The sequence below is a fragment of the Neopelma chrysocephalum genome, unplaced genomic scaffold (assembly GCF_003984885.1).
Source record: "Neopelma chrysocephalum unplaced genomic scaffold, ASM398488v2 Primary Assembly neopelma1_168, whole genome shotgun sequence".
Classification (NCBI taxonomy): domain Eukaryota; kingdom Metazoa; phylum Chordata; class Aves; order Passeriformes; family Pipridae; genus Neopelma; species Neopelma chrysocephalum.
The window spans coordinates 50,273-77,903 of NW_020897830.1; the positions used below are offsets into that span (position 1 = coordinate 50,273).

The 27,631-nt window shown below is 52.1% G+C and overlaps 2 protein-coding genes across 4 annotated transcripts in view; one reads left to right on the plus strand and one right to left on the minus strand.

Annotated features, from left to right (window-relative positions):
• GART (phosphoribosylglycinamide formyltransferase, phosphoribosylglycinamide synthetase, phosphoribosylaminoimidazole synthetase) overlaps positions 1–3,603 on the minus strand; it is a 30,037-nt gene extending 26,434 nt beyond the window's left edge. Inside the window, exons 1-2 of the mRNA XM_027701819.1 lie at positions 3,491–3,603; positions 723–871 (exon numbers count right to left, since the gene is read on the minus strand). Coding sequence (XP_027557620.1) covers positions 723–867 — 145 coding nt within the window. The 5' untranslated portion in view covers positions 868–871; positions 3,491–3,603. The remainder of the gene's footprint in view (positions 1–722; positions 872–3,490) is intronic.
• Positions 3,604–10,811: 7,208 nt separating this feature from the next.
• The window catches only part of SON (SON DNA binding protein), a 36,415-nt gene continuing 19,595 nt past the window's right edge, over positions 10,812–27,631 (plus strand). The window contains exons 1-3 of one of the 3 annotated variants that reach the window (XM_027701816.1): positions 10,812–10,990; positions 12,261–12,424; positions 17,875–27,147. In XM_027701816.1, coding sequence (XP_027557617.1) covers positions 10,926–10,990; positions 12,261–12,424; positions 17,875–27,147 — 9,502 coding nt within the window. In that variant the 5' untranslated portion in view covers positions 10,812–10,925. Of the gene's footprint in view, positions 10,991–11,531; positions 11,687–12,260; positions 12,425–17,874; positions 27,148–27,631 lie in introns of those variants that run through there. The other 2 variants (XM_027701818.1, XM_027701815.1) reach the window with 2 other exon arrangements.

The window sequence follows — 27,631 nt, forward strand, 5'->3', positions numbered from 1 at the left end:
GTGGAAACTGAAGTCTCAGGTTGTTTAAAGCCCCTGATTTGGGATTTGTTATGTAAAGGACACAGGAATCTGAGTAATTCCTCCAAGGTTTTTTTTGGAATGCAGCCCCTAATTTTGGATGCTCAATTTGAAACATCTTAGGGTTGATTTCTCCAACTTAATAACTATGAAAGATTTCAATTACAGCCACTCAGAGCTTAATGTGTTTAGCCAAGAGCTCAAAACAGGCAGTCAGTACACAGACAGAAATACCTGAAAATAACCTGAATTTCTTAAGGTCCCCAAGACAAAGGAATTAATTTGTTTTCATGGTGACAGAGTATTCCTGTCACAGGCTGTGGGATCACAGGGCTTCAACACACTGCTGAGAGCACAGGAGTGAATTTAATGGGAACCAAGCAACTGTCCTGGGCTGGATTCCCAGAGGAGCAGCTTTGGCTGAATCCTCCAACCCCAAACCTAAAGAATTCGATATCACAGCTGAGATCTTATAAAATGAATTACACAAGTTACACGAGGCTTGGCTCAGACATTTTTTGTCTTTGTAACTGCATCTAAAATCTACTTCACAGGCCCAAACCCTTCAAAAATAGTAACTAGTAATAATAATGATAATAATAATAACAATTTCACATTCCCAGCAGTGACTTCAGCTCGGGGACTACAAGAACTTACTGGTTGAGTTATGGAATTTAAAAATGGAATATTTTTCCTGGTTTTACCTGAATTGGAGATTTTTCCATTGTCGGCCGTTCCTGCATTCCCTGGAGCCACAAACACATGTTTGACGTGCGGGGACTGGGCCAACTTCCAGGCCAGGGCGTGTTCTCTGCCCCCACTGCCGATGACCAGCACCCGCTCAGCCATGGATCTGCAGGAGAGCAGGACACAGGGAAAAGAGCCACAGTCAGCTGGGGGAGGGAGCAAAGGAAGAGCTTCACAGCCCAGGAAGTGCTGGAGAACTTCATCAGATGAGACACACACGGAATATCAGAGACTGAACCAGCCCAGAGCACAGCAGGAACCCCTGAGGAAACCCATCCTGGGGTTTAGGGACAGTGGAAACTGCTCCTGGTTATCAGGTGTCTGGGATAAAGGAAGAACCCTGATGAATGACCAGGCTGGGATTTGCAGCCTAGAGAATCCCACAATGGTTTGGGTTGGGAGAGACCTCAAAGCCCATCCAGTGCCACCCCCTGCCCTGGGCAGGGACACCTTCCACCAGCCCAGGTTGCTCCAACCTGGCCTTGGACACTTCCAGGGATGGAGAGTCCACAACCTCTCTGGGCAACAATTCCTGGAGAATCCAAGTGTGCAAAGGGCAAAGCCTGTCTGGACACAGTCTCTCTGCATGAACACAGCACTGCAGAGTTTGGAGCTCAGTGGGACCACTCCAGGGATTTTAGAGGGAATGTCTAGAAGAGCTCTGGACACTTCCTGGGAAGGAAAAGCTCCAAGCAACGAGACAAGGAAATAACTTCCAGCTCTGGCTTTCTTTAGGAGAGAACAACCATGAGGTAAACACCAGGGAACAGAGGTGTCATTAATAAAGGGGCTCACTCTGACAAGGTCTCTCCCACTCCAGTGGGTGTTACCAAAGCACTTTAACACTCTCCTGGCCTGTGGATGTGGGGCCATGAGCAAAGGCTGCGATTTTATGACAATTTGAAGCTGTCGAAACCTTTTTAGCAGCTGGGAAACAAAATGGTCCCAACACTGAAGTGGGTTCTGCCCTCCCCAGTGCCTCCCTGTGCACACAGGGCTCACCCCTGGGCCCACAGCAGCAGCACCCCCTGTGCTCAGAGCTGCCCTGGGAGCTGTGTGAGCTCCCTCACACACACTGACTGCTGGGTGTGCTCTCCACACATTTACTGCCAGGAGGGGCCACTCACACCAGGAAAACCCGCGGGAATTCAAAAATAGGAAAGAAAGAGAAAGGAAGAAAGGACATGATTTATAAACTAATTACATGTGTCCTCATTTGGAGTTAGAATCATGGAGTTACAGCCTGGTTTGGGTTGGGAGGGACATTAAAGATCATCCAGTGCCATGGGCAGGGACACCTTCCACCAGCCCAGGTTGCTCCAAGCCCCGTCCAACCTGGCCTTGGACACTTCCAGGGATCCAGGGGCAGCCACAGCTTCTCTGGGCAACCTGGGCCAGGGCCTCCCCAGCCTCCCAGCCAGGAATTCCTTCCCAATATCCCATCTAATCCTACCTTCTGTCAGTTTGATGCCATTCCCCCTTGTCCTGTCCTTCCATCCCTTGTCCCCAGTCCCTCTCCAGCTCTCCTGGAGCCCCTTTAAGCTCTGGAAGGGGCTCTCAGGTCTCCCTGGATCCTTCTCTTCTCCAGGTGAACCCCCCCAGCTCTCCCAGCCTGGCTCCAGAGCAGAGGCTGTAGGAGCTGCTCCCAGGAGGAGGAACAGAGCCCAGAGCAGAGGTTTGGACACCAGGAACACGCCGTGCCCCTGATGTAATCCCAGCACGTCACACACCCCCGGAGCCTCCCCTCACCCAGGGCACCGACCTGCCCTCCTGGCCAGGGCTCCAAGGTGAGCTCAGACACAGGAGAGCAGGACACACAAAATGCACCTCAGAAAAGGCAAAAAAACCCAACAAACCCCAACACATTTCTAAGGGAAAAGCACAAACTATCCAAAGCAGATTTTCAGATAAGACAGGGATGTCACGTCAGCTGCTACAGCTTGACTTGGATAAAGCTGCTCTGATAAGGCAAAATATCTGGATTAGGGAAAATACCCAGTCAGAATAAAGCCAAAATAAACATGAAGAGAAGGGTAAGATACAGAACATTAACACTGAGTCCTTCACTATCATATAATATCACTATAATATCATATCACTATTATATCATATATCATATCACATCACTATTATATCATATATCACATCACTATCATATCATGTATCACATATCACTATCATACCAGAGATAAAATTCAACAATAGTTTCATGCTGGGGGAGACCAACAGGTTTCTAATCAAGTGTTGGACAAAATATACACGTTGCAACATTGAGAAATGTTTTAGCTACAGAACTCCAGGATGACTTGCAATTAAAAAAAAACTACCCTGGGCTAAAAATGATCAGTTATGGTGTAGATATTTTGGGATATTATGCTTAATCTCTTTTATATTACAAATCAAGAAAAAATTGAAGATAAAAGAATAAGGGATACAGCAAAGGGATGAATTAAAGACAGTGATAGGAATATTAAAGAACATTAATCAGCTGTTTCCTCCACTGAAGTTAAACTAAACATGTTGTCAGTGGAGTCCAGAGACAGCTGCCATTAAATAGTAATATTTATGGCAAATTTTTATCAATAATAAGTTGAATTATAAACATAATTATGTGGGAAAAAAAATTAGAACTTTTAACTTTTAAACTTTTAAATGAAACAAAAAAAAATTGAGATTTCAAACTTTCAAACTGAGAGATTGGAAGGCAGGGCGAGCCCAGACTTACTGTGTGCTCCGTGCTGCAGGCTGAGCAGAGCAGGACCCAGGAGCTCAGAGGGAACAGGGAGCAGCAGCCCCTGGTTAAAATGTGCTGCCCTGGCCCAACATTCCCGCCCCACTGCTCCCACTCCAGCAGCCAATGGAACTGCAGGCATTCCAGCTGGGAACAGGGGACACAAACCTGCCTACAAATGGTGGAGGAGCAAGAAGCAAAAGCTTTGCAGAGCAGAAGCTGCACATCCTCTTGTTTCAAAACAAAATAAATTCTGTCCCATCCCAGCTACTTTTCTGCAGTTAAAACTATTCACCACCCAGTTTGTGAACAGTCTCTTTTTATCTAAAAACGAGGCTCTGCATTATTGCTGTAAATAAAAATGACCTGTGTACATGAACAGCATGAGAGAAAAAGGTGTATGATGCAAATTATCACGGAATGGTTTGGGTTGGGAGAGACCTTAAAGTCCCTCCAGTGCCACCCCCTGCCATGGGCAGGGACACCTTCCACCAGCCCAGGTTGCTCCAAGCCCCGTCCAACCTGGAATTGGACACTTCCAGGCATGGAGCAGCCACAGTTTCTGTGGGCAACCTGCCCTGAAGTGACATATTCTAATAACACTGTCAGCTGAAAACACATTAATAATACACAAAGTTTGATATGGGAGCAAGGAAATAGAACAAGCCATGCCTCCTATGCCCAAATAATATTTAATCACTTCAGAATAAAATGTGAGTGAAAAGTAAGTTTCAGACGTTTGTTTCGAGGCTCCATGTTATTGGTGCATCCCACTACGGTATCCCAGCAACTTTTATTTAGGAGTGTGGCTTGAGAAGAACTTCTGCTGGCAATCCCAGTTTGGGAGGCTTGGATTTAGCAGTGGCAGCTTCTTTTCCACACTGACACAGCAGGATGCTGTGGAGGCCCCTCTGCTGCCCAGCAGGGTCTGGCTTTAAAAGTGAAAATTCCAAGAGGCAACATTTCTTTTTATTTCTGTCCCTAATCCAGGAGTCAAAAATTTGCTATCAAGAGACCTAAAGCCAAGGTAGAAAGACAAGGTAGATATTTACTACCATGAGGACTATCACACAGGCAGGATTTTTGGGAGCAATTCCTTAAAGGTTCCAAACCATGGAGTGCAATTACCTTTGGCAGCCATCGTCTGCTTTGGTAAAGGAGGAAGGAATGTTTGTTTAAAAGATGTCTCAAAATAAAGAGCAGTGACATTTCAGGAAAGGGGCTGTTAGTAGGTCCGTCTATGAAGGGAGAACAGGGAAGAAGAAACTAATCACTCCAAGGATCCAAGAGGGGAGGAGGCAAGGACAGAGTGAAGACAAGGTGATTCCCAGAGCTTATCCCAGAGGTTGCCAGGAGAAAGTCTGCAGGGAGGAGCAGCAGCCCAGAGACCTTTATCCTCCAGGGCAGGTGGGGTCACCGACAATCCAGGTAACTCTTCCACTCCAGCAGGGCCTGTGGGGCAGAGAAAATCCAGTGAGGAAGGAAATCCCAACAGTCCTGAAGGCTTTTCACCAGCCTGACTCCTCCAGGAGCCACGGAGAGGTCTCAAACACAGGGAGCACTGGGATGAGGGCACTCAGGAGCTGCCCCTTCCCTGTGAACAGCAGGGACAGGAGCCACCAACATTCCCAAACTGGCCTGTGCCCAAGGCTGTTAAACCCAGCTCCCTGGCTGCAGTTATGGAGAGAACTCTGGAAGGAAACATGAACTCCTGAAGCGCTTATTCCCAAGGGGCAGCTTCACAAGTGTGGTGCAAGTTACCTAATTAGTTTATCTCGACTGGGTGGAGTATTTTAATAAGGCAGTGCCTTATTAATTACCCTAATTACAGCAGTGAAAGGTGCAACTAGAATCAGATCTCTGCACTCCAGCACAAACACAAAGGGTCCCACTGGTGGCACCTCACTGCTTCAGACAGTGATTTTTTTTTTAATTAAGCTCCAGTGCTGTTGGTTTTCTCTGTGCTCCTTGATATCCTCACTTCCCAACACTGGGAATCAGGAAACCTGATGCAGCATTCAAGTTTCTTCAGACCAAGGACACGGTTCTTGCCCAGTGTCTTAATTCAAGGCCAGGCTGGACAGGGCTCTGAGCAACTGGTCTAGTGGAAGGTGTCCCTGCCCATGGAACGGGATGAGCTTAGAGGTCCCTTCCAACCCAAACCAGTCTGGGATTCTATGAATTCCACCCTTCTTAGAGCACAGGCTGAAAAATGGCCCAGCAGTGATCTGAACACAGGAACCTAAGCCCAGTGTCACCGTGAAGGTTCAAACCCACGACCCCCAGCCCCTGGAGAGGAGCTCTTATCACCTGGCTTGGGACTAAAGGACAAGGTTCACTCCTCCCCTTGGAGTCAGGCAGGGAAAGAAAGAAATGAATTCTCACAGGGGACAGGAAAAGCCCCAAACAGGGAAGGCTGCGCAATTCCCACCCCATCCTGTGCTGTGTTTCTACTCCCAAGAAGCCAGAGCTGTTTATGTGGGTTTTTTCACAGACCTCTCATGGGCTAAAAGAAATCAAAAGAAGGGACTGGAAAAGAACCAGAACTTCTTCCTCCCAAATTCCACTCCCTCCCAGGATCCTGCCATGCTTTCCTTGGGTCCCAAGCTCGCCCACAGCCGGGGCGTGTGGTCCCAAACCCCACGGGCTGCTCCCAGATCTCCTGCTCTCTGAATTAACCCACGGGCTGAGTCACTCCTTCGGAGCCCCCTGCACATTCCCAGCACCCCCAGAGCTGGGCACACACGGGGGGAGCTCCTCAGGGAATCTGTGCCAGGGGCTGGAGCCCGTTCAGGCTCGGGACTGCACAAGGTTCAGCCACTGCGGTTTCACAAGTGGCTCGTGCTGCCCTTGGCTGGAGCAGCTTCCCATTGGTCCCACCAACTTCTCCACCTCCAGGCTCTCCCTCCCTCTCCCTGCTGCGTGTGCCAGGGGTCACTTGGATCAGCAATGTGATGCCGGAAAGCTGACACCACAGCAGTAGCCAACCCAGCAAAGCAAATATATACGTATGGATATATAAAGGGAATCCTGCTGTTCCACCCTAGTGAGCTGAGCTGACTCCCTGAGGGATGCAGGATCCCAGGCAGGACAAGGGAAGCAGCAGCAGAGGGCAGCCAGGGAGGGGGAGAAGAGCAAAGCCAGCCGTGCTCTGCTCCCTGGGATCAGCGGGATTCATGGAGTGAATTCATGGACCACAACACATCCCGTGGCCAGGACTGCTGCAGATTTACCTTCCCATTCCCAACTCCCGCCCCAGCCTGTTCCCGATCACAGGGAGAAATCCGGGAATCAGGGGCCGGGGAGGGTCAGAGCTCCACGTCTCTCCGTGGTTTTCTCCCCCATGGCTCAGTTTCCAGAGGGAACTCCCTGTGCCAAGTGTGCAGGGACAACAACAGCCACGGCAACTACACCTGCAAAACAGCCACAATCCCACGGGGAACTGTAAGGTTAGGCCAAGGCTCATCCTGAAGGAAAACACGGCCTTTGAGAACTCCAGTGCCGTGAGGAGCTGCTGAAGTAGCTCAGAGGCCTCCAGAACCTGGTGGCAATTCTGATTTTGAATTAGAGCTTTGGGTTTAAATCAGCTCCTTTTGCTCACGTGTTTTATTCAGGACAAACTCCTGGCTCTCGCCTGGCCATACAGAACCATGGAATTGGTTTGGGTTGGAAAGGACCTTAAAGATCATCTTGTTCCAGGTGTGATCCTCCAAACAGCTGGATTGGGCATTTTCCGAGGCAAAACATTCCCTCAAGTTTTGCTGCTAAAAATAAATAGGATCATAAAGTTTTACAACCACCCCCAAAGTACTAAATTTGACACTTCAAAGGACGTAGGATGCTGGAAGTGCTCAGTGTTTTCCACCACAGCGAGGGGGAGAAATGCCCTTGAAATGCCCTTTCTGTGTTACCATTCCAGTTACACACACAGAACAGTGAAGAAAGTATTAATTCCGCTCATTAATCCCAATTATCTACTGCATAAATTAAAAATTTAACCAAAGAGAGGGCCAATGTTCAAGTTGGTAAAGCCCCCAACTTTGCAAACAGCAGAAAAAGAGCCCAACTGAGTCAAAGTTCAAAAGGAGGGGTTCGAAGTTTAGTATTTACTTGAAGCAAATATTTCACCACTTTTTCAAAGCCAAACAGAGCAGAGAAGGAAAAAAAAGCCATGTGCATTTTAACTACTTAAAAGTGCAGTAGAACTAAAAATGCTGCATGTTGAGCTCCCAGTAGTAATCCTGAAGAGACACAGAGTTTGTATACATATATACATATATATACACATTTGTATGAATAAGCTGTTAGGGACCACATCTCCAAATGCCCCTCCACTGTCTATGGGTGGAAATAGATAGTTTGTGTATACAGATTTATGCATACAAATTTATGTATATAAATATATATGTGTGTGCATGTGTATTAAATATATGTGCGTATATATACACATATAATGGCACATGAAGGCATACAATAGCTTATTCACCTATACATATATATAAATATATACATATTCATATATATTCATATATACACGTTCATATGTATGAAGTGTGTATACACACACATATATATATATACACACAAATAAGCTGTTATGGATCACATCTCAACATGACCCTCCACTGCCATCAGTGCAGACACATGCTCTGTGTATATATAACATACACATATATACATATAATGGATATATATTTACATACAACATCATGTATATGCATACAATGGCTTATTCATGTATATATGTATACATATATGGATTAATAAGGCGTTAGGAACTGCGTGTCCACACGCCCCTTCACTGCCATTAATGCAGACCCACCTATATATACACACATACAAACGGCTACATATATATGTATACACACACATATAGCGGCATACATTTGCATATAACGACTTATTCATAGATAGACAGATAGATAGATGGATAGATAGACAGATAGATGATTGATCCATGGGTGCGGGGATGCCATGAGGGGATGCCGTGAGGGCCATGCTGTGAGGGGGATGCCGTGAAGGGGATGCCATGAGGGCCATGCCGGGAGGGCCATGCCATGAGGGGATGCCGTGAGGGGGATGCCGTGAGGGGGATGCCGTGAGGGCCATGCCGTGAGGGGGATGCCGTGAGGGCCATGCCGTGAGGGGATACCGGCAGGGCCATGCCGTGAAGGCCATGCCGTGAGGGGATGCCGTGAGGGGATACCATGAGGGCCATGCCGCGATGGCCACGCCGTGAGGGCCGTCCCGCCCTCCCTGTCCCGGCGCGGGCTCCCCCGGCCCCGCCGGCCCCGCTCGCCCCCAGCGCGGCCCGGGGAGGGCGAAGGGCAGCGGCACCCACAGCCCCCGAGGGAGCCGCGGCCCCGGCGCGGCGGCATCACTTACTGCGCTCCGAGAGCATTCAGGAACGGGGAGCCATGGCCCGCCCGCCGGGAACTACAGCACCCAGCGAGCGCCGCGGCGCCGGGGAGGAGCGAGGGAGGGCCGGGACCGGGACAGCCCGGCTGCCTGTGCCGCAAAAACTGCTCACGGCTGAGCGGCTGCTCCGCTGAGGCGAGGGGACACGGGCCGGTGACCCTCATGGGCCGGTAACCCTCATGGGCCTGCAGGGTGCTGGGTTCATTTTCCCCATCAGCAGAGTCGCCTCAGGGGCTCAGTCGCCTCAGGGGGTGATGCTCTGGGAGGGCTGTGCAAAGACGGGTTTTGTCTCTGTATCCCTTTAAATACCCCATAGGAGCAACTCCTTAGTCTGTCCGACACTGAACTTTCTGCTTAATGAACCCAAAAAGTGTTGGGCAACGTTTAGTCCAATTTAGCGTTACAATTGTGCAACAATACTGTTAATGAAAGCAGATTTGATCCATAGTTCTACTCCCTTCAAGAGCTATAAGGTGAAAACCTCCCTGTTCTTCATATATTATTAAATAAGGTTTATTAAATATTTTTGCATATTTGAGCACACCTCAGACTCTTGTTTCAAAGGGAACAGTCACATGAATAAAGGCTCTAAGTAGGATTGATGACTGCTCTTAGTGAAGCCCCATAATGCTACAAATTGAACATTAACAGCAACAAATTGGTCCTGACAAGATGAAAGTAAAATATTTAATTAATGTGAAAACCACCTGACACTGAAAAGTGTTTAAATAAAGGGAGTTTATTGAGCAGGCAGATGCAGGAGAGCAAGAACAGTTATTTTCCTGTGGGGCTATGGATCCTCATGTGTATGAGGAGGGACTTTTTGGAGTTAGCATCTTATGTTCATTTTTATGAGTCAGAAGGAAACATGCAGTACACACTAAGATCCTTCTCTGGCCTTTTTTTGCCATCTTCATGATTGTCCTTGAATAGATCATTTGCATGTATAGGCCATTTGCATCAGAGGAATCTAAATATGTCTGAAATTGTTCAAGTGAAACACTTCCAGTCTTTAGTTCATTAATACTAAAAATTACATACAATATTCTCCCAGTAAATCTAAAATATATCAGTGTTGGCATGGCATGAACAGGCAAAAGGACTTCTTAACATAACTGGTTTCTATTTTAAATGTAATAAACCACGTGTGACATAAAAGTAAACAAATTGATCCAAGTCTCTGATCCATTATTTTTCCAAAGTCAATATTAAGGCAGAGCAGCAGAACACGGTGAAGAATTATGCTGCTTTTAAAGGGCCTTGAAAGTGATTATCAAACAATATTGGAGGCTGACGTTGGAGATAGAGACCCCAGCAGCAATTAAAGGGTCTTGAAAGTGATTATTAAAAATTATTGGAGGCTGATGTTGGAAATAAAGACCCCAGCAGCAATTAAAGAGTTATATCAGGATGGTTTGAGTTAGAAGGGACCTTAAAGCTCATGTAGTGATCACCATGGGCAGGGATGCCAGTCACCAGAGCAGGTTTTGTGGTATTTTACATTTATTTCAGGTCAACTAAGCCCCCTAAGTTCCTACTCCAGAAACCGTGTGTGGGAAGAGTCTTCTACCCGCAGGATTATTCACTTTTACAGGCCGTTTATACACGGATATAACTAAGAACTATTTCAAGGCAGCACTGAGGGGTCCTCAGGGTGGTTGTTCTCCGGACAAACTCATTTCGCCGCGTTCCAGCACCTCCAGAGAAGCCCTGTCTTCGCAAGCGGGCAAAAGGCGCACTTTATTCCCCCCCCCCCCCCTCCGGTTTTCCCCCTTTGTTCCTTTAATTTTCGCGGCCCCGGCGCCAGCCCCCGGAGCACATGTGCGTGTCACCGCCGGGCCGAGGGGGAGGGAGCGGGCGGGCGGGCGCCTCTCGCATGGAGCCGGGGCTGAGGGCCCCGCGGTGATGCAGCAGCAGCGGCGGCAGCACCGCCCGCGTGCGGGCACGGCCCCCTGAGCGCCGCCGCCCGCCCGGAGCACACGCGGGGCTCGGCCCCGCTCCATGGGCACCGATGGCATCGCTGCCGCCCGCGCCCGCCGCCGCCGCCGCGCCTCAGCCCGCCATGGCCCAGGCCGGGTGAGTAGCGGCCGCCGCGAGGGGACGGGACGGGACGGGCGGGGGGTGTGCGGGACTCGGCACCGGCGAGCGGCGGCCACCGCGGCGCCTTTCGGTGCCCGCCGCGGGGCCGCGGGGGCTCGGCCGCGCCGTACGGGGCGCGAGAGGGGCCGCGAGCGGCGGCGGCGGCGGGGGGGCCGTGTGTGTGTGCGCGGGGAAGGGTCTGTGCGGGGCGGGCGCGGAGCGCTGGGGAGTGCGGTTGACTGGTTTAAGCGGGGCGCGGGGACGCGCTCGGTGCGGCTCTGCCGCGGCTCTGCCGAGGGCGGCGGGCGCGCAGCGCGGGGGGGGGGGTGGCGGCGGGAGCGCCACAACATGGCGGCGGCGGCTGAGGGGACACGAGACCTTCTTCCCCCCCCGCCGGAACCCGCCGCCGCTCTATGGCCCCCGCGCCGCGCTAGAGCGGCCGCCCGCGGCCCCGCGCCGCATCGCCCAATGGCGAGAGCGCTTACAGCGAGCGCAGCCAATTGCGAGGCGGCTTACAGCGGGGACGTCAGCGCGCGCCCGCGGGCGCGGTGCACTGTGGGATGCTGGAGGCCTCGCGTCCGGGCAGGAAGGAAGGGGGGGTGTCATGGCGACCAATATCGAGGAGATCCTTCGGTCCTTTGTGGTCAGCAAATTCCGGGAGATCCAGGGCGAGCAGCAGCAGCAGTACGGCGGGTAACGGGGCGGCGAGGGGCGCCGGGGAAGGGCGCGGGGCGGTGGGGGGCCGGCCGCGGCCTGAGGGCCGTGTCGGCGGCAACATGGCGGGGCCGGGGGGGCCGCGGCCGAGCGGGCGCCGTGAGGGAGGCACGGCCCGAGGAGGAGGAGGGACGGTGAGGGGACCCGCACAGCCGGGTCCGCACGGGTCCAGTGCTGCCCTCACGGCGGGACGGCCGCCCGTGCCGTTTGTCCCACTTGCGGCTCAGCTCGCCGGGTTTATCGCGTGAAACAAGGAAAAGCTTGGGAAGAGCGAGGAAAAGCTGGAGGAGAGCGAGATGTGGGTATTTGTGTGGTGGAGGGAGGCCCTGCAAGGCCGTGCGAGCTCGGGGGATGTGGCACATTCCAGACGTGGTTTTCGCCATCCTTGTGCACTCGCAGCGTGCCCGGGGTGGATCAGGGAGAGTTAATCCAAAGGCAGAGCTTCTCCGGGAGGCTGGAGCACTGCTTTGAGGGGCTGGGCGTAATACATGTGTGCGAGTGACCAAAAAGCGGCTCCAAATGGCCCGTACTGAGCTGCCGTTTCTCCCGGCAGTGGGAATGTGGAAGCCCAGCCCAACGGGGACACGGCCCCGGCAGAGCCAGCCCAGCCTTCCGACGCCTCCGGAGCTGCCGGGAGCTGTGCTGGCGATCAGATGGTGCAGAAGATCGAGGAAGTGCTCTCGGGAGCCCTCGGGACGGAGCTGCAGAGCAACCCAGGTAAGGGAACCGCCGCTGGCAAAATCGTCGTGGTGGTTCCTCAAATAGAATCCGGTGATAGAGAAGGAAAAGCCCCTCTTGGTGCTGCTCCTCCGGCAGGTTGGATGTTTGTTGCGAGCTTCTGAAATGCTTTATGTGTCTGCTCTGATTTACAGCCGTAGAAATGCATCATTTAAAAACTAAAGTGGTTGTTATGTGAAAGTTGCGTTACTTGATGTGGGAGAAAGGTGTTTTTCTTTTCGATGCTGAAACACACAAAATGTTGTTATATTTAAATATGATTTCCATCTATATTTACATAAACTGTTTTATTTTCTCTACACCTACTTCAGGGTCTCTGAGCAGTTCTTAGTAACAAAGCTGGTGCTGATAGAAGCAGTTCCTGGTTTGAATTGGTTTTGGATTATTTCTAAAAGCCATTTATTAAGATTCAGATCTGTGATGATGTCAGATGACTTGTTTTAGAATAAACTTTTAAAGTGTGGATACACTGCAATCTTCCAAAGGTTAAGAAATTTTTATGTGTCAGTGTCAGAACTTCAATAAATTGGTGGATTTATTGTGCCAAAAAGTCACATCTGAGAGTCCCCTCTCATGGGACTGGTCCTTGCTGTAAAATCTCTTACTCTGGAGAGTCAGTGAGGTGCTGAAGGCTGTAATTATTGCATTTCCTATTTTTTGGAGTTGCCACCCGGGTGGTGCAGTGTGCTGGGTGAGTACAGCTCCAGAGGGGTATTTTTTTAGGAGGCAGCACAGAAAACTGATAATATCAGAGATTCTGTTGGCAGAGGTTTGGAATTGCTCTTTATTTTCCTTTTATGCTCAGTGGCTTGTGCACCTTGAACATTTTCAAGTGTTTTAATTCATGCTGTACAAGCAGCACTTTAGGCTGAAATTGGGGGTTTTGGTAGTGTCTTTTATTTTTTGTTCTTTTGTGGAAGAATGAGGTGAGGTCACATGGTGATAAATGAGACCTGTTAACTTGGAAGTTCATAAACTCCCCCTGTGGTAAATGTTCCCAATGTCCATATCTCAAAGAGGGTTGGACAAGAGAGATTATCTCAATCTAGAGAGATTATCTGAACCTAATGAATTATCTTTGTAGAAAAGGTCATTTCTAGAATCATGGAATATCCTGAGCTGGGAGGGACCCCCAAGGATCATCCAGTCCAAGCCCAGGACACCCCAACACTCCCCCCTGTCCCTCAGAGCGTTGTCCAAACCCTCCTGGAGCTCTGGCAGCCTTGGGGCCGTGCCCACTGCCCTGGGGAGCCTGGTCAGTGCCCACCACCCTCTGGGAGGGAAGAACCTTGTCCTGAGATCCACCCTGAGCCTGCCCTGTCCCAGCTCCAGCCCTTCCCTGGGTCCTGTCCCTGCTCCCAGAGGTCGGAGCTGCCCCTCGGGAGGAGCTGCAGCCCCCACTGAGCTCTGCCCTGGGGCTCCTCTGCTCCAGCTGCACCAGCCAAGTGCCCTCAGCTGCTCCTCCAGACTCTTCCCCATCCTCATGTACCTTGTTTGGACACTCTCTAAGAGCTTTAAAACTTCCTACCATTGTGTCCCCCCAAACTGCCCCAATGTTGAGGTGAGGCTGCCCCAGGGCAGAGCAGAGCGGGACAATCCCCTCCCTGATGCCCCCAGGACATGGATGTCCCTCCTGGCTGCCAGGGCACTGCTGACTCCTGGCCAGCTGGCACCCACCAGGACCCCCAGGGCCCTTCCACAGCTGCTCTCCACACACACAGCCAGCATTGCCCCATCCCAGGGGCACATTCCGTCCCTTCCCCTTGTTGAACTTCCCCTGGTTGGTGGTTCCCAGCCCTCTGATCTGTCCAGGTGTCTCTGCAGGGCCTCCCTGCCTTCCAGGGAGTCACCAGCTCCTCCCAGTTCAGTGTCATCCACAAACCCTTCCAGTCCCGTGTCCAGGTTGTTAATGGAGATGTTGAGGATGGAGCCCTGCAGACCCCACTGGTGATGGTGTCAGCCTGGTGTCACCCCAGTCACTGTCACCCTCTGCCCCACCCCTGAGCCAGTTGCTGTCCCCTTGGATAACCTGGTTATCCAGCTGTGGGCTGCACATCTGATCCTTCCTCACTGCATTCACAGCACTTCCTGAAACAAAAGCTGCACTTCTGTGTCTTTATTAATATTCCCAAAAGTACCAGGAGCATGTTCTGTGGGATGTTCAGGAAGTTGGGGATCAGTGAGGGGTTTTTAGGCAGAGCAGATTCCAGCACCCTGTGCCTCCCACATCCCTGCCCCATGTGAGGCAGCACCAGTGAGACCTTTACCTTTGCACAGGTTGTACAACAGGAAGCTTAACCCAAGCCACACTTCCTTTGGGCTTTCTCTGCCTTTTCCATGAGTTTGGAGGGGCTGGTTTCCCAGGGGCCTGGAGTTACAGATGTTTACAATAAGGGATTTTAAAAGGATTGGTCTCAGCCTCTCTTTTTCCTTTCAACTTGTTGTTTGCTGAGCTTTATTCTGCATTTTATTCCATAAAAATGTACCTGTTTCTGGAACGACAAGTCACTTTCATTTACAGTATTGCAATTACCAACAGTTCTTGAAGGATTTTGCAGTGTTCACTGGGAATAACAAGCTTTGGGATCACAGGCTCTAATGGGAGAGTCCGTGTTGCTGCCCTGACCTGTATAAATACAATCACTGAAGGGAACATGCAAACAGGCTCCAATGTACAGCTCATCTTTCACAGAAATCCCAACAAGTTGCCTTTAAAGAAGTACCTTTCTCCTGAAAACAAGGCCCTGGGTCCCCAGAGGGGGCAAGAACCCAACACAGCTTAAACCCAGGGGGAAATGAGGTACAGAACTAAAGGTGCTGGACACCTCAGTCTGCCTCTGTCCCTTCCCCATCAGCGGTTGCTGCAGCCACGGTCAGGTCTCCACAGGCACTGGAATTTGTTCCTGCCCATTGGAAGCAAATGCTCCAGCAGGGACTGCAGGTTTGCAGTAGCTCCAGTCCAGTCCCAGCAGCTGTTCCAGCCTGCTGTGCCTTAGAGCTTTGGGACTGGGGGAGCAGAGGCTGTTTCCCGGAATTTGTTAGGCCTTAGGAGGCGCTTGCTCAGTGAACACACTTGGAATTCCCAGCCCAGCAGCAGCACCGGGCTCAGCCCTGGGTCAAAGCTCAGCAGGGGAGGGTGGGCCAGGCACGTTCTGTGCAGTGAGACACCACTTGGTCATTTGTCTGGAAAATGGGAATTCTTGCTTACCTTCCATGTGCAGCTTGGGGAGTTTAAAAGCATGTCTGCAGCCTCCTGGAGGAATGCACTGCCCTGCAGAGTGTGGGTGGAGATACATCCAAACCCTCTGCCCCCTCAGGTGAGACCCCCCCTGCAGAGCTGCTCCAGCCCTGGGGAACAGCACGTGGAGCTGCTGGAGAGAGTCCAGAGGAGGCCCCAAGAGGATCCCAGGGCTGGAGCAGCTCTGCTGGGAGGAAAGGCTGGGAGAGCTGGGATTGTTCAGCCTGGAGAGGAGAAGCTTTGGGGTGACCTGACTGTGGCCTTGCAGGGCCTGAAGTGAACAGACAAGAAGGATGGAGAGAGACTATTTCCAAGGGCTGGAGGGACAGGACAAGGGGGAATCATGGAGTGGTTTGGGTTGGAAGGGACCTTAAAGCTCATCCAGTTCCAATCCCCTGGCCACAGGCAGGGACACCTTCCACTATCCCAGGTCGTTCCAAGCCCCATCAAGCCTGGACTTTAACACTTCCGGGGTGGGGCGACTTCCCTGGGCAATCTGGGCCAGTGTCCCACCACCCTCACAGGAAAAAATTTCTTCTTAATGTCTAATCTGAACCTATTCTCTTTCAATTTAAATCCATTCCCCTTGTCCTGTCCCTCCAGGCCCTTGGAAATAGTCTCTCTCCATCTTTCCTGGAGCTCCTTCAGGTCCTGCAAGGCCACAATCAGGTCACCCCAAAGCTTCTCCTCTCCAGGCTGAACAATCCCAGCTCTCCCAGCCTTTCCTCCCAGCAGAGCTGCTCCAGCCCTGGGATCCTCTTGGGGCCTCCTCTGGACTCTCTCCAGCAGCTCCATGTCCTTGCTGGGCTGTTCCCCAGGGCTGGAGCAGCTCTGCAGGGGGGTCTCACCTGAGGGGTCAGAGGGGCACAATCCCCCCCTGCCCTGCTGCCCACGCTGGGGGATCAGCCCAGGGCAAGGAGGGGTCTGGGCTGGGCCAGGTCCAACCTCTCCCCCACCAACACCCCCAAGCCCTTCTCCCAGGGCTGCTCCATCTGCTCATCCCCAGCCTGGGTTGATCCCAGGGATGCCCCAGTCCAAGCACCGGCTCTTGGCCTTGTTAAACCTCAGGAGATTCCCAAGGGCCACTGCTCCAGCCTGTCCAGGTCCCTCTGGATGGTCCCATCCTTCAGGTGTGTCCCTGCAGCCTCAGCTTGGGGTCACCTGAAAGCTGCTGAGGGTGCCCCCGAGCCCTCTGTGTCACTGGGGAAGGGATCAGATCCCACTGGTCCCAGTATGGAGCCATGAGGACACCACTGATGGCCAGCAGGACTCTGAGCCTTTGGCCATGACCCTGTGGATGGGGCCATCCAGGTAATTCCTAATCCACCCAACAGTCCACCTGTCAAATCCATCACTCCAGTTTGGAGAGAGGGCTGTTGTGGGGCACTGTGTCAAAGGCTTTACAAAAGCCCAGATAAGTGACAGCTGTGGCTCTGCCCTTATCACTGATGTAGTTTCTCCATCAGAGAAGGCCACTGGGTTGGTCAGACAGGATTGGTGAAGCCATGGTGACTGTCCCAAATCACCTCCCTGTTCTCCATGTACTTCAGCAGAGCTTTTGGGAGGATCTGTTCCATGATCTTCCCAGTCACAGAGGGGAGACTGACAGGATGGTAGTTCCCAGGGTTGTCCTTCCTTCCATTTTTAAAGGGAATGACTTCCCACTTCCAGAGGGCAGGGTTAGATGGGATATTGGGAAGGAATTGCTGGCTGGGAGGGTGGGGAGGCCCTGGCCCAGGTTGCCCAGAGAAGCTGTGGCTGCCCCTGGATCCCTGGAAGTGTCCAAGGCCAGGTTGGACGGGGCTTGGAGCACCCTGGGCTGGTGGAAGGTGTCCCTGCCCATGGCAGGGGTGGGACTGGATCAGCCTTAACGTCCCTCCCAACCCTGACCACTCTGTAATACTTCTTGGAAAGAGCCCTGTTCCCACTAGACCTGTGTTGTTGAACAAGAAGATTTGGGTAGTTTTTTGGAAGAGGAAATAATTGTTTTTAGTTTAGGTGACTCCTGAGGGGAAGAGAGGAGACCTGGAAAAGGAGAGTGTGCTGTTGGTGTGTGGTGGCTCAGTGGGTCAGGCAGGGTTTGCAAGTGTAATTGTTTTGTGCTTCTGCCCATGTTCTTCATCGGTAGTCTAAAGGAATTTTTAAAATGCAGTCTTAAAAATGCTTACAAGGAAAATATCATTTTTTCTAGATGTAGACAAAAATACTGTGAAAAATAGTACTCAGTCTACAAAAAGAAGCTCCACTGGAGAAGATGAAATTCCTAGGAAAAAAGCAAAGAAGAACAAGAAGCACAAAAGCAAGAAGAAGAAGAAAAAGAAGAAGAAAAGGAAGAAAGAGAAAAAGCATAAAAAGCAGCCAAAGGAAGCCAAGCTGGGTGCACGTCCCGGAGAAGCTGCGGAGGTGCCACCGGCTCCTCACCTGCTCCTGGAGAAATCCGGCTCCCAAGTGAATGTCCAGCAGGGAGGGGTGGGAGAGCCCAGCCTGGCTGGGAACCTGCAGCCACAGCTGTGCCCAGCAGCGAGTGAGGGGCTTGATAATCAAGCTTTAGGACTTGTTTCTCATTCAGTAACTGATTCCCAGCAATCCGCAGAAAACCTTGGAAGTGGGGAGGGGACTTTGTGTGCAACAAATCCTCCATTTAATTTAGAAAGCAGCCAGTCTAATATCCCAGAAAATACCAGTATAGCTCACAGCACGATTTGCACTAATGAAGAACAAATTCAGCAGTCCCATGGAAATATTTATCCTGTAGCTATTAATGCCAGTGTTGTTGATACTGGAAATGATGCTTGGTCCAACGTCCCATCTGGAATTGCCAGTGAATCTGAGTTTCAGAAAGATTCAGTAGAAGCACTGAGAGGTTCAGAAGTTACTCTGAAACCTCCAGGCACTGGGGAGGTAAAAGCTTTGGATGCAGCTCTCGGGCCCGAGGCCATGGAGGTGTTGCCTTACCCGGAAGCATCTCTGCAATCAGTGTCTCAGAGGGGAGCACAGGACTTAGGAACAGCTTCGGAGTCCGTGACCTTGGCAAGTGGTGGGACAGCAATTCCTACATCTGCAAATTGGGCAGATCCCAGTGCTGTGACAGTAGCTCACGTGGCTGTGGCTGGACAAGTACAGAAAATTCCAGAAGCAACGGAAAAATGTGTGCATATGGGAAATGTGCAAAGTGTGCAGAGACCTTTGGAACTGGGGGGTGTGAGCAGAACTCTGGAGCCAGCCCAGCAGCCCTCGGTTATAGCTGGGAATTTGAGCATGACGTTCCCCATGGGGAGTTCAAGTGTCTTGAGAGCACATGTACCTTTGCAACATCCTTTTAAATTATCTGCAGCCAGCCCTGTGGTCCCGGTGGGAATACCAAGTGCCAAAACACCCCCAGGAGCAGGAGCCGTCACAAAAATGAGGGATATTGAACCAGCTATGGAAAATGTGAAAGCTTCGGAAACAACCATGGGACCTGTGGGTGTTACAGCTCATGAGGGTCTGCAAGGCAAAAATGTGGAAGGTCCCACAGCTCCTGCAGCAGTGCCGAGGGCAGCAGGAGTGTTCCTGCAGCGTGGAGTCTTCCCAGAAACGAGGGGTGTGGACAGAGCAGTGGGACCCACGCTGCCAGCAGCACCCACAGGGGCCAGCGCGGCTGCGGAGCCACAAGGGGGAAGAGCAGCTGGAGAACCCGCAGCCACAGGACAGACCTTGGTCCAGCAAACAGCTCCACAGCTCCACGTGGCAGAGGGGCTTAGAAGTCCACAAGCAAAAGGCTCAGAAGGTACTTCACTGCTGAGACCTGAGGGTGAATCCAACGTGAGAGGTTTGGCACCTGCCCCGTCTTTGCAGAAGGAAGATGTGCAAGGTCTGGGAGGAGTCCTGAGACCAGTGGCTTTCACAGCAGCTTCACCGTCCTTGCAAGGGGAAGGTGTGAAACCTTCAGAACAAGCTGTGCATTGTGGGGCTGTTGCAAGTCCAGCACTTGCCTTAGGAAGGACTCCTGAACCTGTGGTTGTGCGTGAGAGCGTGGAACCAACTAGAGAGGCGTTGTCAGGAGTGATGCCCTGGCAAACCACAGCAGAGAGAGAACCTCTCAGTGCAAACCAAACACAGAGTTCCATCATTTCACAGACTCAGGTCATGGCACACGCCAGAACCTCACAAACTGAGGTGCTTGGGGACAGAAGGGATTCTGAACTCGCTCCAGAAGATCCGAGCAAAGCCGAGGCAAGGAGCAGAGAAGCAGTCGTAGAACCTGTGCAAGCTTTAGAAACCAGTTCAAAACCTGTTCAGGAACAAATAGTAGGTCGTTCAACAACAGTACTGGAGTCTTTGCCCAAAGTGGAAGAAAACAATGTGGCAGAATTGACAGATGTGCAAACTCAGGGACCTACTGCAGAATATCTGCTTGGAACAAGGACCAGCACGCAAAGACATGAGCCCTCAGAAATGGAGAAAGCAAAATATTTGGAACCAGCACCAGAAGCTGGAGAAGTGAGTTGGTTGGAGAGCATGAGAGAGCCTGCAACAGTAGAGGTGAAAGGTTCTGGAACAGGTGGAGAGCTTGAGGTAGCCATGGATGATGCTTCAGCAGCTGTTCCAGAATCTTTGCACATAGAAAAGCCAGAAGAGCTGCAGGGAGTTGTAGAAGTAAAACCTGCTGCAGAATGGAAGAGTTCAGAAGAGGCTCCAGAAATCTTGGGTGCAGCTGGGCTGAAGTCTTCTGAAGCAGTTCCAAAACCAGGGGATGTGAAGGATCTGGAAACAACACTGGAACACACAGTGACAGCAGAGGTACCATATGCAGAAGGAGTGCAGGGTCAACAGGTGGAGGATATGCTGATTGAGAAGGAAGATGCAGAGCAGACTCAACCATCTGAGCCTGTTGCAGAAACAGTTTTTAGTTCTTCACATGCTGCAGAGGAAAAAGACTCCACGGTTACTCCTGTGGCAGGAACACAAGATTTGGAAGCAGGTCCTCAGGCTGATGTAGAGCTGAAAGATGCAGCAGCCGTGGGGTTGGAGGCAGAGACTAAAGATTTGGAAGCAGCTCCAGTACCTGAGACCGAAGCAGAAGCAGCCCAGGCAGAAGTCATTCCAGAGGCTGAGGATGTCAAAGAAGCAACTCCAGAAGAGGACTCGGAGAAAAGAGATTCAGAAACATCTGATGTGCAACCCGATGTGGCAGCACGAATGAAGGAGACTCTCATGAGACTGGAGAACGTGGTTGAGAAAAGCAGCCATAGAAGCAGTGAGAAAAAACATGATTCAAAGAAGAAAAGGAGCCGCTCCAAGTCTCAGTCCAGGTCTAGGAAGCGGAAGAAGAAGTCAAGGTCGCGCTCTACTTCCAGGCGCTTGACCTCTAAAAGAGCCCGTTCCAGGAGCAGAAACTATTCGGTGTCCAGAAAAAAGCATTCCAAATCCAGATCCCGATCCGGGGAGAAGAGGGAGAGAAGAGTGTCTTCGCGGAGGTCCAGGCGCAGACGTTCCAGGTCCTCTGACCGTTACAGGTCTAAATCCAGATCAGCAGAAAAGAGATTGTCCTCTGGGAGGTCCAGGCGCAGACGTTCCAGGTCCTCTGACCACTATAGGTCTAAATCCAGGTCCGTGGAGAAGCGACTGTCCTCCCGGAGGTCCAGACGCAGACGTTCCAGGTCCTCTGACCGCTACAGGTCCAAGTCCAGGTCCGTGGAGAAGCGACTATCCTCCCGAAGGTCTGGGCGGAGACGTTCCAGGTCTTCTGACCGCTACAGATCCAAGTCCAGGTCGGTGGAGAAGCGACTGTCCTCTCGGAGATCCGGGCGCAGACGTTCCAGGTCCTCTGACCGCTACAGGTCCAAGTCCAGGTCCGTGGAGAAGCGACTGAGCTCCCGAAGGTCCGGGCGCAGACGTTCCAGGTCCTCTGACCGCTACAGATCCAAGTCCAGGTCAGTGGAAAAGAGACTGTCCTCTCGCAGGTCTGGGCGCAGACGCTCCAGGTCTTCTGACCGCTACAGGTCTAAATCCCGGTCAGTGGAGAAGAGGTTGTCATCCTGGAGATCCCGCCGCAGACATTCCAGGTCCTCTGACCGTTCAAAATCTAGATCCAGGTCTTCAGAAAAGGGAGGCGGCAAAGAATACTCCTGGAGGTTCAGGCATCGGTCTGGTTCGTCTGATCGGTCAAAATCCAGGTCACGGTCCGTAGAGAAAAGAGGTCGGAAGGCGTCTGTGCGGAGGTCGAAACGACAACGCTCCAAGTCCTCGGACCGCTACAAGTCTAGATCCAGGTCAGTAGAAAAGAGAGATCGGAAGCAATCGTCGCGGAAGTCTAAACGTCAGCGCTCCAAGTCCTCGGACCGGTACAAGTCGAGATCCAAATCTGTGGAAAAAAAGAAGGAGTCCTCACGTAAATCCAAGCGTCGCCGCTCAAAATCTTCCGAACGCTACAAGTCCAGGTCCAGGTCTGTCGAAAAAAAGCGCAAGGAGTCTTCAAAAAAGTCCAAACGGAAACGTTCCAAGTCCTCTGACAGCGTCAAGTCAAGGTCCAAATCTGTAGAAAAAAGAGAGAATAAGTTGTCGTCATCAAAGTCCAGCAAACATGCAGAGTCATCTGAACTTCAGGAGTCAACCAAAGGTCTTGAAAATGTTCCTGAGTCTTCTGTTGGAAGCGAAGGCAAATCTTCCAATGGTCCCATGTCAATGTCTTTGTCTGATCAAGGAATAAACGGCCCAGAGCTGCCACCGTCATATGGAAGTGGATTTTCCAAAACATCAGATAACCTTGAGGAAAGCTCCTCTGTTGAAAAAACAGGAGATCTGCAGTCTTCTGCCATATCTGAATTGGATACCTCCAAAACCCCAGACGACCAGGAATTGAGATCCATGTCTGTGGAAAAAACACAGGATTCAGAGCTTTCTATGACATCTGAAAACGGATCAGCTGAAAAAGCAGAGGCTCTGGAGTCTTCACCACTACCTGAACTTCCATATTCCACACCCAAGTCAAGATCCTCATCTGTTGAAAAAAGGACAGATATAGAAACTTCTTCAGCAGCAGAATTCCGTCTCTCCACATCCCATGGAGATGTGTCCAGAACTGCCCCTCTCAGAGAAGTAGAAGGTCCAGAGCTTCCTCCGTCACTTCGGAGTGACTACAAGACTATCTCCTCATCCTCTGGAAGAGTGGAAGCTCAGGACTCTTCTGTGCCATCCGAAGGCACACTCTCCAACTCGTCTGATGGTCCTGACTCGCGACACATCCCTGGTGAGCAAACAGAGCTCCCGCAGTTTCCGCAAGTACCTGAACATGGATCTTCCCAGCTGGCTGCCAGCCCCGGAGCAGTGGAAGCTCAGAGGCCTTCCCTGGCACCTGAAGGGCCCCGCCCTGCGATCCCTGACGGCCAGGAGTCTTCTCTGGCTTCTGACAGTGGATACTTCATGTCTCCTGATGGACATGGATCAGGATCTAGCTTTGCTACAGCAGTAGACCAACCTTCGTTGTCTGTAGACGAGTCCTTCAAGACCCCGGATGGAAATGAACAAAGATATTTATCTGTTGAAAAAGTCAAGGCTGCAGATGTTTCCCTCACGTCTGTGTGTGGTCCTGTTGAGATCTCTGATGACCTTGTTTCAGTGTCCTCTTTTAAAGTTCATGAATCCAGATCATCTGTTGACAAAGGTTTGGACGGCCCAACACTTCCCCAAGTCCTTGAGGTTGACTGCTCCGGATCTTCAGGAGCGCACGAGTCGAGGTACCTGCCTGCTGGAAAAATAGATGGTGCGGGATCTTTGGTGCTCTCCAAGAGCGGGATTCCCATGTGCCACGATGGCCACAAAGCAAAGTACAATTCTTTTGAGAGCACAGAGGGTGCAGAACTGTCAGTGGCGTCTGAGGTCAGGTGCTCTGTGTTCACTGAAGGCTATAAACTGGCATCTGCTGCAGTTGAAAAAGTGGAGATCCATAAGTCTCCTCTCTCGCTGGAAGGTGGGTTCTCTGTGTCTGCTGATGGGGAATCAGTGAGCACACCTGAAAAACTGCAGCCCCCAGGGACTGCTCTGCCATCAGAAGAGGTGGTTGTCCTGTTGCCTGATAGTCATGAACTGAGACCTGTCCCTGCTGAAAAAGTGGAGATGCTGAATTCATCTGAACTGAAAGTCCTCGCTTCCCCTGACAGCTACAGGCTGGCATCTGCCCACGATGGAATACAGGTGCAGGAAAGCAGATGTTCGGTTGCCTCCGATGGTCACGAGGTGCCATCCACCCCTTTTGGAAGAGCTGAGGTAGAGGAGCCTTCTGGAGTGTCCGACAATGAACACACGATAGGGCTCGATGGCCCGGAGCTGACATCAACCCCTGCGGAGAAAACGGAGCTGCGGAAGCTTTACCAGATGGCTGAGGAGAGAAGTTTGGTGTCTGCCGAGAGCCAGGAGCTGCAGGCACCCTCTGCTGAGAAGGCCCAGATGCAAGAGCCTGCCCTGGGCTCTGACAGCCAATACACCGTGTCCTGGCTGCACCAGGAGTTGAGGTCCAGCTCTCCCGAGAGGGCAGAAGTGCAGGAGGCTGCCGTGGTACCCGACAGTGACTATGCTGTGGCTGCTGAACATCACACGTTGCCACCTTCCCTGGCTGCAAAACCAGAGGAGCAGGAGTGCTCTGTGCTGCCTGGGGTGTCTCCTCAGGGCCAGGAGGTGATGGCCAGCCCAGCTGAAAAAGAGGCGCAGGAGCCTTCTCTACCCCCTGGCAGTGAATATTCCATCTTCCCTCAGGGCCAGGGTTTGCAGCCTGGCCTGGCTGGGAACACAGCAGTGCAGGAGCCCCCTGCCATCTCAGACAGCCTGTATGCTGCATCTCCCGGGGGGAGGCAGCTGCTCCAAGCTTACACTGAGAAACCAGAGGTGCAGGAGTGTTCTTTCCTGTCTGAAGACGAGTACGATGTGTCCCCCAGAAGGCAGGATTTGAGATCCAGTCCCGCTGAGAAAGAAGAAGGGGAGGAATCTGAAAGTGAAAGTTCAATATCCACCGACAGCCGGGAGTTGCAGCCTGCAGCTGTTGGAAAAACAGAGGTGCAGGAGTTGTCTTTGTCTGAGGGTGAGTGTCCCATGTCCCCTGAAGGTCAGGAGCTGCAGTCCAGCCCAGCTGAAAGAATAGAGGCCAAGGAACCTTCTGTGACATCTGAAAATGAACACGCTCTGTCCCCTGAGGGGTATGAACCACGAGTAACTCACGCTGAGAGAGCAGAGGGTGCGAATTCTGCTTTGGCATCTGAACGTGACCATTTGTTTTTCAAGAGCCAGGAGGTGAAATTCCCCCCTCTTCAGAAAGCAGATGGGCAGGAGCTTTCTCCAGCACCTGACAATGAACATGGAGCATCTCCTGATGAGCAGGAGTTGAGATTCACCAGTGTTGGAAAAGCAGATGGTCTTGAACCCTTGGCACTGAACGATAGAGGCTCCATGTCCCCTGATGACAGGGACTTGAATTCCATCCCTGTTGAGAAAGTGGACCATACAATGCCTTCTTTGCTGCCTGAAGGTGAGCGCTCTGTGTCTCCAGATGGCTACAGTGTGAGATCAGGCCCTGGAGAAGAAACTGGGGATCTGGAGCCCTCTTTGAGATCTGAACGTAGATATTCCACATCCTCCTATCAGGAGGGTCATGAGCTGAAATCTCCCATGGAGGAAGAGGGTCTGGAGTCCTCTTTGACTTCTGAACACAGGCGGTCTGTGTCCCCCGAGGGCCACGACCGGAAATCTGCCATAGATGAAGAAACGGATGATGTGGAGAGACGTTCCACCTCCCCTGAAGAGCAGGAGTCAAGCGCGGGGGAAGAAGCAGAGGATCTGGAGCAGCCTTTGACAACAGAACGTAGATGCTCCGAGTCTTCTGATGAGCACGAGTCAAGGTCAACCACTGGGGAAGAGGCAGAGGATGCAGAACCCTCCTTGACAGCTGAACGAAGAGACTCTGTATCCTCTGACGAGCACGAGTCGAGGTCCACTGCCGGGGAGGATGGGGAGGATGGGGAGGCCTCTGTGACGGCTGAACGTAGACACTCCACGTCTTCTGATGACCGTGAGTCCACAGCTGGTGAAGAAACAGAGGATTTGACAGCCGAACACAGACGTTCTGTGTCTCCTGATGGACGTGAATCCAGGTCATCTGTAGGCGAAGAAGCAGAGGATCAGGAGCTCTCTTTGACAGCTGAACGTAGACACTCCACATCTTCAGATGAACATGAGTCGAGATCTACTGCTGGTGAGGATGCGGAGGACGTGGAACCCTCCTCGGCAGCTGAGCGAAGAGATTCCACGTCGTCGGATGAGCAGGAGTCGAGGTCTGACGCTGGTGAAGAAGCAGAGGATGTGGAGCCCTCCTTGACAGCTGAGCACAGACGTTCTGCATCCCCCGATGGGGCTGAGTCCAGGTCTACCACTGGGGAAGAGGAAGGAGATGATGCAGAGCCCTCCTTGACAGCTGAACAAAGAGACTCCACGTCATCAGAGGAGCACGAGTCAGAGTCTTCCAGCGGGGAAGAGGAGGGTGAGGATGCAGAGCCCTCTTTGGCAGATGAGGATAAGCAGGATTCCATGCCTCTGGAGCAGTCAGAGGAACAGGACTCTTCCTTTGTCCCTGAAAGCAGACGTTCCGAGTCTTCTGAACGTGAAAAATCTCGATCCAAATCTGTTGATAAAGCGTCCGACAAAGAGTCTCCCCAGAGGTCTGTCAGCAGGCGCTCACAGTCTCCCGCCCTCCAGAAGAGCCGATCCACGTCCGTTGAGAAAGCGGCGGACAAAGAGTCCACCCGGAGGTACCGACGGAGACGCTCCAGGTCCACCGCTCGCCAAAGGAGCCAGTCCACGTCCGTGGAGAAGACAGCAGACAAGGAGTCCACCCGGAGGTCCCGGCGCAGGCGCTCCAGGTCCACCGCTCGCCAAAGGAGTCAGTCCAAATCCGTGGAGAAGGCAGCGGACAAAGAGTCTTCACGGAGGTCCAGGAGCAGGCGCTCCAGGTCCTCTCAGCGCAGATCCAAGAGATACGACACAGACTCTCGCTCCAGGCGGAATCGCTCCAGGTCGGCGACACGGAGAAGAGCTTCGCGATCCAAATCCAACCGCCGCTCCCGGTCCAGCTCCTTGTCCCGCTCAAGGCACAGGAGGAGGAGCAGGTCACGGTCGGCATCCAGAAGGAGACGCTCCTTATCCAGGGACAGGCGCAAGAGGTCTCAGAGAAATAGATCCAGATCCACCGAGAGGAGGAGGAGGAGATCAGATTCCAGAGATCGTAGGATATCGCTCCGATTGCGGAGCAGGAGTCGGACGCCCCTTCGGCAGAGGAGATCGAGATCCAGAGGGAGGAGACGGAGCTCCAGCAGGTCCCCGATCCGGCTGCGGCGGTCAAGGTCCTCGGGACGAAGGCGGTACAGCAGGTCACCAGATCGGCGCCGCTCCAGGTCCTCCGAGTTCTCCAGCAGGTCCCCGAAACGTCTCACGGACCTGGGTGAGTGAGGGCTCATTTTTGGTGGCTCCGGGGTGGACGAGGGTGGGTCGGTCTGCACAGCCTGCCTTTAACACATCCCTGCAGTGTTCAGAAGGAATTCCTTGGAAGTCGTTCTGCGCGTTAGTTTTAGGCAGTGACTTCCAGTAGGAGCTTCCATATTGGAGTGGAATCACTGCTCTCCATTTGGATGGAAGTGTCCTTGGAGCAGGTTGTACCTGGGCTCTGGAGCTTGTGTGCAAAGGTAGCGTGCAGCAGCCTTGAGGAGCACTGTGGAGGGTAAGAACAGATTGGGCCTGAAAGGTCAGTTAGGTGCCAACTGGAGAGTCCCAAGCTCTGTTGCTGGCTGTTCCCAGGACTCTGTCTTGCCTCTTTCCCATGGTAAGAACTTCTAGGAAAGGGAGATTTGTTTCTGAAAATAACCCCAGACTCAAAAGATTAAAAAATCAAGAGAAAAACTCCTAATGAGCTGCATCTTTTCTCTGTT